Genomic DNA, 16018 nt, shown 5'->3' with positions numbered 1-16018 from the left:
GCAGGCAAAGTGATGTGGTTTTAAAGGGGAAGGTGGGTAAACTGAAATTTGTAGTCAGTGGACATATTTGGTAGAAAGTCATGGGATGCATGACAATTTCTCTCCTCTGACTTTTCCTATGTGCTGGCACAATCCAGAATTTTCTCTGAGCTATTCACGCTTTACCTTAAATTAAACAGAAAAGACATTTTAACAGGTTAAAGGCTGAATCATACGGAAACACACAGAAGGTAAATATCCATGCATTTATTTTAGTCCACCTCAATCATCCCAATCATTTCTTCATCCTCATTTCTTCAACTTTAAAGTGTGTTTTAAGGATGAAGTCTGAACCACATGTATGTTTAGGTATCAGATCAAAAAGATTATTATATTATTGGATATTGGATATTGACAAAAAACTAATAATAGGTATTCCTATTTTGAATATTTGAATATCATTAAATTATTTAAAAATTACAATACCCCCACCAGACAGTGACCATTGTGCATTTAACTGTTGTTTGCAAGATGCTATTTAAAAAATGGAAGAACTAGGAAATAACTGATTACAGACTGTGAGTATAGGACAGTCTTACTCAACCCTGCTCAACCAAAGAGCCAAATTGTTGTAAAATACCTTTGCAAGAGCTACAATCTAAGTGATGAAAGTGGCAAAAATGGCTTAAGTAGGATTAAATATAAATTTAAGGTGGGAAAAATGCTCAAAAAGCAGCAAAAAAGTGTGAAAAGGGGCAATGGTGGGGGAAAAAATGGAAGAAGGGTCAGAAATTATCAAAAATGGGTGAGAAGTGACCAAAAAAATGAGTTACATTCAGCAAAAATGGTCCAAAAGTGGCAAAAACGAGGCAAAAAAATCAGTGGAAATAGACTTAAATGGGCAAAAAGCAGTTAAGAGTGACAAAAATGGGCAAAAAATAGGAAACAAGTGATATTTAATGGCAAGAGTTTCCTTAAATTGGAAAAAAATGTGAAAAGGGCAAAAATTAGCAAAAATGGGCAGAAAATAAGAAAACAGGTGCTATTTAATGGCAAAAGGTAGTTTAAATGTTGTGGAAAGTGGTGAAAAGGGCTAAAGTGGGATAAAAGTGGCAAAAATGGGCCAAAAAATATTTAATATATTTAGTAACAAAAAATGGGGGAAAAGTGGTGAAAAATGGGGGGAAAATTGATAAAAGTGGCAAAAATTTGAAAAAAAGTTGCAAAAAGAAGTGGCAATAATAGGCAAAAAATAGGAAACAAGTTGTATATAATGGCAAAACGTAGCTCTAATGGGCGAAAAGTGGCAAAAATTTAGAGAAAGGTCAAATACGTTTCCCTTTAAGGTTTTCTGGGGGAATAATACTTAAAATTAAGACATCAAAGAGCCACAAATAATCACAAAAAAAGCCACATGTTGAGTATCACTGGTTTAGAAACTGAGTAAACACCCTTAACTGGAGTAAAGATTTTACTTGACACCCTTCAGTAAAATAGATATTTTCTCATGTTAAAATCATCCTGACTGTAATGTGAAACTGGTTGTAGCAATTGCCATTATCAGGCTAACAAGCTGAGTGGCTTTATGGCAGAGTGGCTAGATTTGAGCATCTCCTCAGTGCAAAACACATGAAAGCAAAGCAGGCTTTCATGTGTTTTGCGCAGAGCAGAGGCTTCCATCTAAATACTCTGCCATAAAATCTAGATCCGTGGAGGGCTGCAGTGATGGTTGTCCTTCTGAAACTTTGTTCTGTCTCCACACAGGATCTCTGGAGCTCAGTCAGTGAGACCATCTGGTTCTTGGTGACCTCTTTTACTGAGACCTCTTTTCCCTGATTGCTCAGTTTGGCTCAGCTAGACTATCAGCTCTTAGAAGAATCCTGGTTGTGCCAGACTTCTCCCATATGAGAATTCTTGAGGCCACTGTCCTCTTGGGAACCTTCAGTGCAGCAGAAATATTTTTCTCAAATCTGTGCCTCCCAGCAATCCTGCCTCTGAGCTCTGCAGGCAGTTCCTCTGACCTCATGGCTTGGTTTTTTCTCTGATATGCATTCTCAGCTGTGAGGCTTTCTATAGAGGTGTTTGCCTTTTCGATACACAGGTCGACTCCAGTCGAGTCGTAGAAACATATCAGCTGCTTTCTAACATCGACATGGTGCTGAATTTCCAACAACTACACACTGCAGCATTACTATCTTTTAAATCTCTTTGACCTAAGGGGCTTAAAATCTAAAACAAACATCAGGCTCTGTTATAAAAAAATCAGGGGACCTCATTAAGAAAAATTATGGGCAGTCTCACAGTATAACTTCTTGTCACAAATTGAAAAAAAAACAGCACTTAATGTGAGTTACAAGAAAGTTTCCTTCACAAATCACAATTATTAAACATTCTCAGTGGTTTATAACATTCAAGGTCTTTTTCCCTTTTATGCTTGCCACCATCTGCCTTCTTCTCGTCTTTTTAGCTCTCTTGCTTTTCAAACTAATCTTAGCACACTGAGGTCTAAGGGCATTTCCTCAATTTTTACATTATTCTTTAATTCATCTTGTTAAGGTTCTTGCAAATAACATAATAACTGAGTGTTTTATATCAATATTTTCAGAACAATCTCGGCTATATGCGTACTGAGGCTCATCTGTGTCCTGGAGCAGTGGTTCTCAACTGGTGGGTCGTGACCCAAAGTGGGTCAGAGAGTAGATTTCAGTGGGTCGCGACTAGGTGTCTAAAAAAAATGGTGGTAAAAGTCCAGAAGTCCTTACTGGACATGCATAGACACCTTAAATTTGACCTTGTTTTATTGTGAAATTGGGTAAATTCAAATGTTTGATCAATATTTCAACTAATTTATCTCCTCTTCTTGTAATGTATTTGCTACTTTTCCCATGATAATGAAGACATTTCACAAGTTTTCTGGAAAATTTACAAAAATTGACACATAATGAGGGAAAAGGAGGGTATAAAATTTGTCTTTTGTCCGTTTTCTTTGTATGTCAGGTGTTTTGGTCCAATCATGCTCCAAACTGTAACATATTTAATAAACTAACATGCACAGCTGAAAATTTTTTGGAAACTTGGGTCACGATCTGTCATAAGACAGACTGGTGGGTCCTGAGGCTGGACCAGTTGAGAACCACTATCCTAGAGGACTGTGTAAAGAGTTGCTTTAGCCCAAAGGGCGACCTTTGAAGATTTTTGAATATCTTGTAAAAACACACCTTCATTCATGAGGATGAATTGTTTCTGTGCTTGAAATAAGTTTACCAAAGTCTTTACTTCACAAAAGTAGTGGAATTTATGAATAAATGAATAGGTAAGTGCAGAAAACATCTAAAATGGGATTTTGTCATATACTTGTTTCTAGCATAATTACCTACACCAAGGAGGTTATGTGATCAGCAGGTTTGTTAGTTAGTTTGTTTGTTAGTTAGTTTGTTTGTTTGTTAGCAACATAACTCAAAAATTTGTGGATGGATTTTCATGAAATTTTCAGGAAATGTCAGAAATGGCATAAGGAAGAACTTAGATTTCAGGAGTGATCTTGGTCATCGTCTGGATCCAGGAATTTTTTTAAGGATTCTGTACTATTGGAAGATAGAGCTAATGGCGGAGATCTGCGCTGTTACCACTTTACACCAGGAGATGGCGGACATGAGTAACTTAAATCCCAGCAGCATTTTTGGGTTTTGGGTTTGAGTTTATAGAGTTTGAAAGACACACATCTGGAGGAGATGAGTCAGAGCGTAACAGAGAGAAAGACAGCAAATTGTAGCGAGACTACTCACAATGCTGGGAGGAATAGAGGAATATTCACCCTCTGCCATGACTTCCAGTTGTCCGGTGAGACCATGGGTGAGACTGTCAGTGCATCTGTTGGCAGGCAATGCTTCCACCATGACAGTCCATACATTGTGAAGCCAATGCTTTGCCTCACCGTGTTTCCACCCCACCGGGGAGGGAGTAATCGGCATGCCATGGTGGGGGGCACATGGGGGCGGATCCAAGAATTTTTTAAAGGATTCTTCACTGTTGGGAGATAGGGCTAACAGCGGAGGTCTGCACTCTCCGAGTGCTTTTCTAGTTGTTGTCTGTCATTCTGTTTGGACCAAAATGAAACTGTGTCATCTTCCTCGCTGCTTCTCAATATTTGTTCCAAGACTTCTCACCTTACCTGTCCTGCAAAAACTGTGATAGGGAGGGCCTTAGGGATACCAGAGTGTCAGCTGGTTGGGAAGGGATTCAACCAATGACCCACAGTGAGAGGTGACAACATGGGCCTTTTGTTCTCTTGTTGGCCCTGGAACTCCAGCTGTGAATCACATGAGATGGCGATTTGGGGTAGAAGTGAATGAAGAGGTTCTCCCATTAATGCAAGTCTTTGAACTGCATTTCTACAATTTAAAATGACAAAGAAATTCATAAAAAAAAAAACAGCGAAAATGCACTGGCAAGTATGCAGACTTCAGAGGGTTTTATAGAAATTTTAGTGGGGGAGGCAGTGCACATGTTTTCTCAAAAGGAAGGGAGGCTACACCCTTTGTAACCTATGGACCTATGGTGCAACACAGCATGCAGGACAGTAAATGTTTAACATCATCTCATTTCCATCATCGCTGGAAGCAGAATTGTCCATTCTGACTTCAGAATTTTTAATAAGTTGCCCAAAACCCAAAGAACCCACTCAAAACAGATGTGAGATTCCTACATTGAATCCAGTTTGGTAAAATCGACTGTAAATTAAGAGTTTGGAGGATGTTGTACTGCATTTCTTGGAGAGAATGTACTTAAGCCTCTGCTGATGGATTTTTTCAACTGACCATCATCTCAATCTTTGCACTACTCTAGGCTTCACAGTGTCACGTGTTTTTTTTCTACTGTAAATATTCAGCTCTGTAACTCATCAGAAAAAGCACACACAGCTTTTTGCTGAAGTTTTTAAAAATGTATAGGCTTTTCCATGCTCTGCTCCGTTGTGTATCGCTCTGCTAAATCCAATTTCACTCCATATCTTCTCCAGGGCCTGTGTGAGGCAGCTGACCATCCCCAGGAGAAGAGACTTCAGCCTGGCCTTTAACTGCTCCGACACTCCCATCGCTTCACAGCTCCAATAAAAACCTCCCCCTCACCCTGGGGCCCTGACTCCAGTCTTCCAGCTCTCCCACACCTCCATAATTTCAGCTTCACCTGATCAGTCCACCCTCAAAACTCCTCTTACTCTGGCCCTTCTCCTGCTCTCTCCCTGCCTCTGCGAGTCTCCCCTGGGGTTCTGAGGCCATGGCGGTACCTTCAGTCCATGAGTTTCACTGGCAGAGCCTCGCACGACTGCCCAGCGGCCGCGTCTACCACACTCTGTCTGAGGTGGGGGGGCAGATGTACATGCTGGGGGGCTGTGATGCTGCAGGGAGGCCCTGCCCCACTGTGGAGCTCTACTCCCCTGAGGTAAAAACAGATGCAATGTGGAAACAGGATCTGATATCTGATTTCTGTGAGAACGAATAGACGGAACATGATTGATATAGCACTGTAAGCAGTGAGGTCAAAGATACCGTATATTGGTAAATGTTAACCTAAAATGCAAAGATAAAAAATGTTGAATCCACTGCTTAAAGTTTTTTTTTAATTTATTTTTGGGCTTTTATTTGATAGAGGAAGATAGTGGCTAGAGCTGGAAACAGTCGAGAGTGCGGAGAGACATGCGGCAAAGGGCTACGGGCCAGATTTGAACTCGGGCCACCCGCGTACATGGGTCACGCCTTAGACCGCTAGGTCATCTGTGCGCCCTGCTTACAGAATTTTTTAACCCTTGGTTCTCAGCTGGTGGGTTCAGAAGCCATTTTCAGTAGGTCAAGGATTTGTATCTAGAAAAAGTCTATGACGTTTTTGAAGGATTTGTCTCCATGTATTAGTACCATCACATTTTTAGTTCCAGTATAAGTCCAAACTGCTCAACTTTGTATTAGAAATATTTATTATTGAAAAAATGTAGCAAGTCATGATTTGTCAGTAAGGAGTTTGAGGTGGGTCCTTAGATTAGAACCACTTTTTTAAAAGATTAAAACATCATGAAAAAGTGGAATTTTTGGCTTTTAGTTTTAAATTACTAAGTTTGATGGTGAATTGCTTTTATCACCTTTTATTCAGATGTTTAAAATTCAGTTTTGCATTTTAAAACCCAAATTATTTAGACCAGGGGTTTTCAAAGTGTTGGAGAGTGAGCCTCCCCTAAGAGAAAATTATTCCTTTGGTGGACCCCCACACACATAAAGATTCAGATTGAAAAAAAATTAAATAACCATAATGTCAAACATTCATGTCTCATCTCTAAATATTGTTTAACATTAATATATTTTTGATATTTTGGCCTGCAAATGTTCTTAAACATCTGTCTTTCCCAGGCAATTCATTATTTGGTTTCAGTAATGATTTTATTGCTAATACTACCTGAGTATTACGCTCTACGCTCTTATTTAGTGGGAGCTACAAGTTTTCATCTGTATAGCATAACTGCAGACCATCCTCCACCTTCAGCCTTTCCAGGTACTCACTTTTGATCAGTGCACATACCTTTCACTTCCTGTTAAAAATTCCCCTAGTTTGGTCACTAGACTTGTTGCTCAGTCTGAAGATGACCCTAAGGTTTACACAGCCTTATGCTGTCATTAGCTTGTATATCTTTGCAAGTTTAACACTGTGACTTTAGCATCGTCGGGATCCTTGCAGGAAAATCCTAACTTGAATAGTTGACTCTTGTCCCTATAGTAACTATGAGTCTATCCATATCTTTCCATGCTTTGCTATCCATTAGCAAAGCAAATCACCTTTTTTCTGGTTTATGGTTCCACGCCTCCCCTGAAGTTCTTTTGCACCCCCAAGGGGAGGCCCGCCTCACACCTTGAAAACCTCTGATTTAGACTATATTAACAATGTAAAAAAGAACTTACCACTGCTTGGAGTGGGGAATCAAATGACCACAAAGATATTCATGATCTTGACTTTTAAATGTATTATTTTAAGTAGCTGCACTTCTACACCAGTGGTGTCTAAGACCATGACTTATGATTGAGACAGCTTCAAAGTGCTACTTCTTGAAAGCACAATGTTGAACTATACAGGAGAGCAGGTACAGAATGACGCACAGAGTCCAATGATCTATGGTGAAGGATCTCCACTTTCAAGGACCTTCAGTTCATTTGCTATCTCTATGTAGATAACCAAAATAAGGTTAACATTTGAGCTACAAGATTTTTTCAAGATAATGTTCTTTGCTATGCTTTTCCATGCAATTTGGAACTGCCCTAAGATAAAAGTACTTTTATCCTGTTTGGATTAAACCTGATTTTATTCTGAAAGAAAATAGTCAACCTCAGTTAAACTGAAAGCAACAATAGTAACTTCACCAAAACTTAACTTGCAACAGATAGAAAAGGACATGACCATAGCTCAAGGGAACAGCATAAAGTGAAACATTTGCTGTCCCAAAGTACAGCTTACTGTTGACTTGTCCACTGAGGTGTTTATTTTTTAAGTAAAATGAGACATTCAAGGGCACAGTGGTGTCCTTACTTTCCATAACTCTGAGAGCAGAAAGATACTGCCCTGCTAAAGAAGCTTAAAGAGGAAGTGCCTCCAGAGTTTTGTCTGAGCTGCCCTGGAACTGTAAAAGATTGCCATTAGAACGTCATGGCCAGGGCTGGTAGGACGGAGAGTTAAGACATGCCTCTGCACTCCACCACGACACCAACAGCCACTTTATACAGCAGATGCTGTTTTTAAAATTACATCAATGGGGAGCTACCTGTATGTGGAAACAATGTTATTTTGTTCTGTAGAATACACACATTTGCACATTATCATCACATAAATTAATTGTTCTAAAAAGTGACAACATAATAATTGCTCAAAAGTAAAAGTTCACTGACTCTGTATGTTATGTAGCAGACAGCTGTGCTGAGCTGGTGCCCCAAATACAACAGTTATAAAGATAAAATGTTAAACTCTCTAACTAAAAAAGTCATACAAATGAAATTTTGATGTTGAATTTTTAATGTTTTTTTCTCTTGTATGAATATTTAACATCAATGGCACATCTGTTCTTCTCAGTTTCCCATCCACTGTAGCACACATGAGAAGGAATGTGGACTTTAACTTGAAAATACTACCTCATCAATGTTTCATGAAAAGGAAGTAGATTTGTTATATTATGAAACATGCCCCGATATTTTGACAGCTGAGCTGTTTCTAATGAATTATACATTTGTCTCCAACCTCTTTACCTGAGTACAGCTGCTTGTCCCTGTTAACAGGAGGACCGCTGGATTAACTTGCCCCCCATGCCCAGTCCTCGAGCAGGAGCAGCTGTAGCAGTCCTTGGGAAACAAATCCTGGTGGTAGGGGGAGTGGGCGAAGACCAGAGCCCTCTGAAGGTGGTGGAGATGTACAACACAGAGGAAGGAAGATGGAGGAAAAGGAGCGCTCTACGGGAGGCCTTGATGGGAGTTTCCATCACTGTGAAAGGTATGGGCTATATTTTAGTTAGGAAATATAAAATTCTCAAGTTTTAGCTCTGAAAAAAAAAAACAATCTACTAATATGATATAGAAATTATCTTATTTTATTAGTTCCAGTTTCCTGTCCAGATAGTATGAAGTTCATACATAAGATTGTACAGATTATGTTTCATGTATTTTGTAGCAGAAGTATAATGGAATTCAGTAAGTCAGCATGGAAAACAAATGTGATAAATGTGCTGGCAGAGAAAAAGCACAGACCTAAAATGTACACCAGAGACAGAACGTGCAGCAGTAAATCACAGGTTAAAAAATAAAAACAAATCCAGCAAAAAAAAGGCAAAAGTAAAACTAGGAAACCATCTGAAAACCAGGAACATTATCAGCTGAACAAAAGGGAACTTGACATTGAAGACAAAGACGACTGGCACAGAGGAACATAAACACACAAAACACAACGGGAGATAAGGCTCATGGGACTGAGGAGAGACAAGGACAGGACAGGAAATCCTACAAGAGGGAATTACCCAATGACAGGTAGCTTTTTAAACTAAAGAGGATAAAGGTATGAATGCAAACACCTGAAGGCACTAGATAACACTTGGCAATAACAAATTAACAAACTCACAGCTGCTCATATTACTCTGTTTGGCAGCATAACTTTAGCTCAATCTACAACCCCCAGTTCCAAAAAAGTTGGGGCACTGTGTAAAATGTAATCAAAATTTGATGATTGTGAAATCTCTAACGAACTTGATGGCAGCAACACATCTCAAAAAGTAGAGATGAGAAAGGGCTAGAAAAGTAAGTGGTACAAAAGAAAAACAGCTGGAGGAGGATTTTGCAACTAGTGAGGTTTATTGCAGGTTAGTTGCATGAGTGGGCATAAAAGGAGCATTTAAGAGGGAGTCCCTGAGTAGTAGAGATGGGCAGAAACTGGCAAAAAAATGTCAAAACTTGTGCACCAATTTCAGAAAAATCTTCCTCAATGTAAAATGTGAAGGCCTTGAATATCTCATCTAATATCCCCAAAAGATTCAGAGAATCTGCAGAAATCTCTGTGTGTAAATGACAAGACTTTAGGTCAATATTAGATGTTTGGAATCCCTGGGCCCTCAGGTGGCACTGCATTAAAAACAAGCTTGATTCCGTACTGGAGATCACTGCATGGCCTCAGGAACACTTCCAGAAATAATTGTCTGTCAACACAGTTCACCGTGCCGTCCACAAATGACAGTTAAAGATATACAATGCAAAGAAGCCGTATGGTTTAGAAACGCTGATGTCTGAAGTCATTTATAATGGAATGAGGCAAAATGGAAAACAGTTCTGTGGTCAGATGAATAAAAATTTGAAATGCAGAGGAAACAGACCATTCAGTCTGAATCTCTGATAGTATGGGATTGCATTAGTGCCTATGGCATGGGCAGCTTACGCATCTGGAGGGTTCAGGGCAACATATGCTCTCACCAAACATCTCTTTCATGGAAAGCCTTGAAAATTCAGCAGGACATTGCTAAACCACATACCACATCCATCACAACAGCCTGGCTTCACAGTAAAAGAGATGAGGAGTCTTATTTATAAAACATCACATAGAACCTTTACTAAAACTGCAGGTATACCAAAAAACTCTAAATTGTCGTAGGCCCAGAAGAAGTCAGATAAAGGCTGAATCCTAATTCTCCCCTTAACGCTCAATCTTAACCCTGAGTCTCAAAATGTGCATTCCTGCGAAGTGCGAGGGCTGTCCCAATTCTCCCAAGAGTTGAGTTGAGGGGCGAGTTTGAGGGCTTAATCTCCCTCAGTTTTGAGATGTTCCTGGAGCTCCCTTGGTAGTGAGGGTTATCACTCAAAGAAAGATGGCAGCAAATGTGGGGAAGAAATCGAGCTACAAATGTAAATGTCTTTGTTAATAGAGATCTAAAAATTATGAAAATCACTCCAATATCTTAATTTAATTTATTTTATGGATTATTTTCCTTTATGTAGCATACCATTCACTTTTATTTTTATGATCCGTCCGTTCCGTCGCAGACAAGCCTACGAATTACAACTGGTGTTTGGCGTTAGCTAATGGCTTTTAGTTAAATATGTCCGTGGTTGTGGTGTTTATACATGTTATTTGGTTGAATATTAACACATTCTCGTTCTTCTTCTTCTTCTTCCTCTGACTGGACAGACTGCAGTTTTGGCACATTACTGCCCTCTACAGTCTGAAATTGTAACTGCTAAGGAGTGTCCCATTTCTAAGTCACAAAATGGCCCTTACACTTGGTTGTGAGGGGCGAGTTAAGACTGAGGGTTGAGCTTGAGGGTAAGATTTAGGGTTAAGGGGAGAATTTGGATTCAGCCTTATAAAACCATCCAGACACACGTCCTTATGCAAATCTCTTGATAAATTCAAATCCACCTGATGAAATGTACGTACAGATCTCAGCCTCCTGTTCTGCCCTCTGCATGCCCACGTATAGCCTTAAACGGTCAATGCAAAGCTTCATATGCATGAAAAATGATTAAGATGAGCCAGTAGATCAAATATTTGCCTTTCAAATTTTCGTAGCATGGGTTAGAGTTGGCTTACAGGTGCACTCATTTTAACATCGGGTCTCTTTCACATACTTTGCATGGTAAGGGATGCATCCCAACCTTAAGACCTGTTTTGTGCTTATGCAACATTTATAAATGCTCACTTCTTATTTTGGATTACAGACTCTAGTCAGTAAAAACTGAACTCTTTAAGCTGTATTTAGAACATAAACCAGTGTTTCAGTTTGATAGTTAACTTTCCCATAATGAGGGAGAAAAGCTGTTGAAAGGGGCCTCCTGGGTTGGCTGCATGATTTGCAGGGAGCATTACGACCATGAAGGGAACACTTTATGGCTTTTCTCTCTTTTGAAATTTATCAATGCATTAGCAGCATTGGTTTAATAAAAATAATGTATGATGTGCCATTTTTAACAAGGAGTTTAAAAAGAAGTAAACAGCCTATCTCTACTTGTCTTATTGCATTTTTTTTTAATTAGAGCCCTCTGGCTGCAGAATTAACAAACTTTGCATTGAAGTATTCGTTTTGCTTACATTTATACAGATTTCTTTTTATTTGCCAAAATAAAAACTAAAGAAAAAAATGTTGATATTTTTAAAAAGTTACAGTGTCGATAAGTACTTGTGAAGAATGTAGAGAAGATTTACTCAATTACTGAATTATGTTCAGCAAAGTTGGAACACACTTTTGAACAACAGTTTAAATAACAAATCACATTCTAATTTTAACTCCTCTGTAAGTTTCCCAGTGTTGTTGCTGAAGTCACTCCAGGCTCTGAGATTCACATATTTTTTTTCTGGAATCTGGCCAGCAGTCTTTATCAATAAACAATATTTTCAGGGAGCATCTCTCCGTTGGTAGAGGAGTGTGTGTTCGGTCCAGCGGTTCATCTGTCAGTGTCTGCAGAAACACAGATAGATGCTGTGTACTCACAGACTTATTGGCCGTGTATAGGCTTCATCACACTGCCCTTTCCATCTCACTGACCAATCCTCAATCCACAGTCCTTTCTCTGCAGAGTCATCCTCGGATGCACCTTCAGGAGCTGAATAAAAGACAAATGGTCTGACAAAATGATCCATAGGACTAAATTAAAACAAATGTGGTATATCTAAATGGATGGTCAGTCATCAGATTGACTTAATGATGGCATTTCTATCGACATTTGTGGAATCTTTATTTCCCAGAGATAAGGTAATACATTACTGGTAACTGGCTTTTCTCATTGGTTATAATTATTTGAAAAACTTTTTTCTCTCATTTTATGTTCTGCGTGTGCATTGAAGCATGATAAGGTAAGTAATTTGACTTTTAAAGGAAAATAAATCAAAGAAAAACTGAGATAAATTCTTCTAAAGCATTTTCTCTCTCTACTCCTGCAGTGAAGGCTGTTTTTCTCCCTTTTGTCAACACTCCCACCCACTGCCGGAGGTGTCATGCCAAAGTGCCAGACATGGACTTGTGCATTTGTATTCTGCTGCTGTACTCACTGTCCTTCACTTGTCTGTCACAGCCTTCTGCCTTGTCACAAGCTTCTCATCCAACTCAGCTCAGTGCTGTTGACTCGTGCTGTTATAAATCACGTCAATACGAGGCCAAGAACACAAACTTAACCCCTTTCAGGAAAAAAATGATCTAAACACTTTGATTTTTTAAAGTGAGATGAATAAAGCATCAGCTAGAGCTTTAAACTTTATTTATCTTGCTGTTTTGTGTGGGTTTATGTTCACAGATGGCCGTGCACTGGCTGTTGGGGGAATGGGTGCTGACCTGCTCCCGCGTAGCATCCTGCAGCAGTATGACCTTCGAAAGGACGTGTGGGCACTCCTTCCTCCCATGCCGACTCCTCGCTATGATGCCAACATACATCTGCTGGCCAACAAGCTCTACGTGGCAGGTATGCAAAAAGAGCAGAACAGTTGTGTTTGCATGAAGAAGTTTTACTTTGTGTGTTGAAACCTACATAAAATTATCTCACAATTCTAAAAAATAATCTATACATTTAAGATAAATGCATTTACACAACGCTTTAGGTGGCCGTCAGTGCAAGAGACCAGTGAAGGCCTTTGAGGTGTATGATTCAGAGACCCGTTCTTGGACTACACTACCCACTATGCCTTGTAAACGTTCATATGGGGGTGTGATATGGGACACAAATGGAAGGCTGTGTCTCCTCGGAGGACTGCGGCAAGGAGGAGGGCACCAGAGCTCCAAGTTCACCAAAAATGTCAATATTTTTGACACCAATCAAGGTAAGCAAAGGCATCCTTTTTAATAAAAACTGTGTATTTAGGCTTTCTTTAAATTTGAGAGAAAATGTGGGAGATGACATACACCACATAGCATCAGGACAAGGACTGGAACCTTAGAGCAGTGAAATATAGATTGTAAAGTCAGTACACTGGATGAGCCTGATGTCCCTGGTCTGGGGAATTATGTGTTTTTACAGTCATAAAACCGCTGAGGAAGTTATCTTCAGATTCGGCTCAAATGTTTGCCTGGCCTCATGGGATCTGATTAGAATTCTGTGGTCAAATGTTAAATGTAAAGGTCATTGTTATCTCTCAAACACATTTTTGCCCTATTAGACTTGAATTAGTATGCTAATTATGAAAGAGTTTCACTCAAATGTCTAATGAGATTATATGAAAAATTAATGTAATTTTTACAGGAAAAGTCAAAGTTCAACTTCAAGTTGACAGCTCAATTACCTGAAAAAACACTTTTTATATAATACCCTAGAAAAGCCTCGAAAGAACATCTTCAACTTTAGCAAAAGCAGCCATTTAGACCTAGAATAGACTGAAGAAAAAATGATATTGTCTTCATCCTGTTAAAACCAAAACCTCATCAATGTCTGAAAAAAGATGCTGATATGCTTGCTGGTAATTTGTCCCTACAATAATACAGCCTGTGGTATCTCTCCCTTTTAATACTGACTTACATATGTTGTGTGTCTTAGGTTGTGTGCTCTTTCATTTATTCAGTAGACATGGTCATTCCAAAATACTTATTCAGGTTAATTTGATTATGGCCCACAGTTTCACTTACTTTCTGCAGAGCCACTGATCAATACTCAAGAATGTTTTTCAGGACTTTTACCACTAGATAAAAGTCTGATAGTGTCTGTCCCAAGGTTATTATACTTAACTAAAACTAATTAAATAACTAAAACTAAAATACAAAACTCATTTTAGTTAACTGAAACAAAAAAAACTAAGCTTTACAAATTAAACAAAAACTAAAACTGTATTGTGTGCTTACAAAACTTAGTTTTAGCATACTGACTGACATGAACACCCAAGCCTGTAGAGAGTAAAACTGCCTGATTTGATTGAAGACAACTTCACACAATGGTAATTTTAGGTCTTGAGTTATATACTGACATTAAAATTGAATAATTACAGTGAAAAGTGAAGAGCCCATTTGGGTGTCGCCCCTGGCAGGTATCCCAAATTGCAGACAAAACTAAAACTAACACTCAAACTAATGAAAACTAAACTAAATCTAAGCATTTTTGCAAAATAAAAACTAAACTGAACTAACAAAACAGCAGTAAAAACTAAATAGAAATTTAAACTAATGAAAAATCCAAAACTATCATAACCTTGGTCCGTCCTATAGTGAGAAATATAGAAGAAGTCCCTGACTGCAGAGTCTTGACCTCCTGATGGACACAGGCCCACATGCCCTTCTTCATCCACTTATCCCATTGGGAGTTGTGGGGGGAAGGAGCCTATCCCAGCAGTCATTGGGCGAGAGGCAGGGTACACCCTAGACTGGTTACCAGTCAATCACAGGGCTGACATATAGAGACAACCAGGCATGCTCACCCTCACACCTACGGGCAATTTAGAGTCACCAATTAACCTAACGAGCATGTCTTTGGTGGTGGGAGGAAGACGGAATACCCAGAGAGAACCTAAACAGAAGGTGGACCAGAAACCTTCTTGCTGTGAGGCAACAGCGCTAACCCCTGTGCCACCCTGCAGCCCACCCGCCTTTCTTGCCCAATCAAAATGGATTTTGTTTAACAATCCACCCCAGAACCTCATCTTGTGGATCTGAGCTAACAGTTTCTCAGACAGCTCTACTCTTCCCTGAAACCCCCAGCAGGGATGCTGCAGTAGAAAAATTGCTGTCTTTACGCTTCAACACTTCACAGATGTAATTAGAATGCTTCAGACATGACTCTGTGTGTGATAGTCCTAATTGTCTTCAATGATTATTCTTAGCTGATTTGCTTTTTATTCAAATTCATAAGTTCATATGCAGTAATTGTGTGAGAGTGTCAATAATAGGGAACAATTACAGTCCCTTTTAGATCCAGCCATTCTCAAAGATGCTGAAAAGGACAGAGTGATCCACATTGGATCTACATCCAGTACTGTCCTTAAATCTGGTAGGACTAAAACTATAATCTGCATAGAAATGCAGATATGTTTAATGCAGATAACCATGCTTTAAACTGTTATATGCTGTCTTTAAAGGTGTATTCGCCTATTTACAGTTTTGTCTTCTATTCAGGCTTTCACAGCACTCTCAGATGCTCAGAGCAGCAAGCTGACATTGAGACACTGGGGTGACCACTGGGAGCAATTTAGAGTTCAGTGTTTTGGCCAAGGACACTTGGACATGTGAACAGGAGGAGCTGGGGATAGAAACAGCAACCCTGTGATTAATTGACAAGCTGCTCTACCTGCTGAGCCACAGCTGCTGCTGGTTTTTAAATGAATTAAAGAGCTGTCAGTCCCGTCTGCGCTCCAAAAATAAAAGTCATTATTTCTGAGTTGGTAGAGATTTTCATAACAGAATAGACTATTTGTGTCCCAACGGTAAGTGTATAATCATCTCATTTGTCACTGACATTATCTATCTTCATTTCGACTCCACTGTCATGCAAAGCATCCATTAGCATCTACCTCAAGATGAAGATATATTGTTGGTGCTCACACAGGCTTATCCTTCTCTTAATTCTGTGCA

The 16018-nt window shown here is 39.3% G+C and overlaps 1 protein-coding gene across 2 annotated transcripts in view; it reads left to right on the top strand.

Annotated features, from left to right (window-relative positions):
* The window catches only part of klhdc8a (kelch domain containing 8A), a 100892-nt gene that overhangs the window by 60128 nt on the left and 24746 nt on the right, over window positions 1-16018 (top strand). For both annotated transcript variants that reach the window (XM_041779321.1, XM_041779328.1), the window contains exons 3-6: window positions 4997-5418; window positions 8283-8493; window positions 12768-12932; window positions 13069-13287. In XM_041779321.1, coding sequence (XP_041635255.1) covers window positions 5254-5418; window positions 8283-8493; window positions 12768-12932; window positions 13069-13287 — 760 coding nt within the window. In that variant the 5' untranslated portion in view covers window positions 4997-5253. The remainder of the gene's footprint in view (window positions 1-4996; window positions 5419-8282; window positions 8494-12767; window positions 12933-13068; window positions 13288-16018) is intronic.

This window comes from Cheilinus undulatus, linkage group 3, assembly GCF_018320785.1.
Source record: "Cheilinus undulatus linkage group 3, ASM1832078v1, whole genome shotgun sequence".
NCBI lineage: Eukaryota > Metazoa > Chordata > Actinopteri > Labriformes > Labridae > Cheilinus > Cheilinus undulatus.
This window is presented reverse-complemented; position numbering and strand designations above follow the sequence as displayed.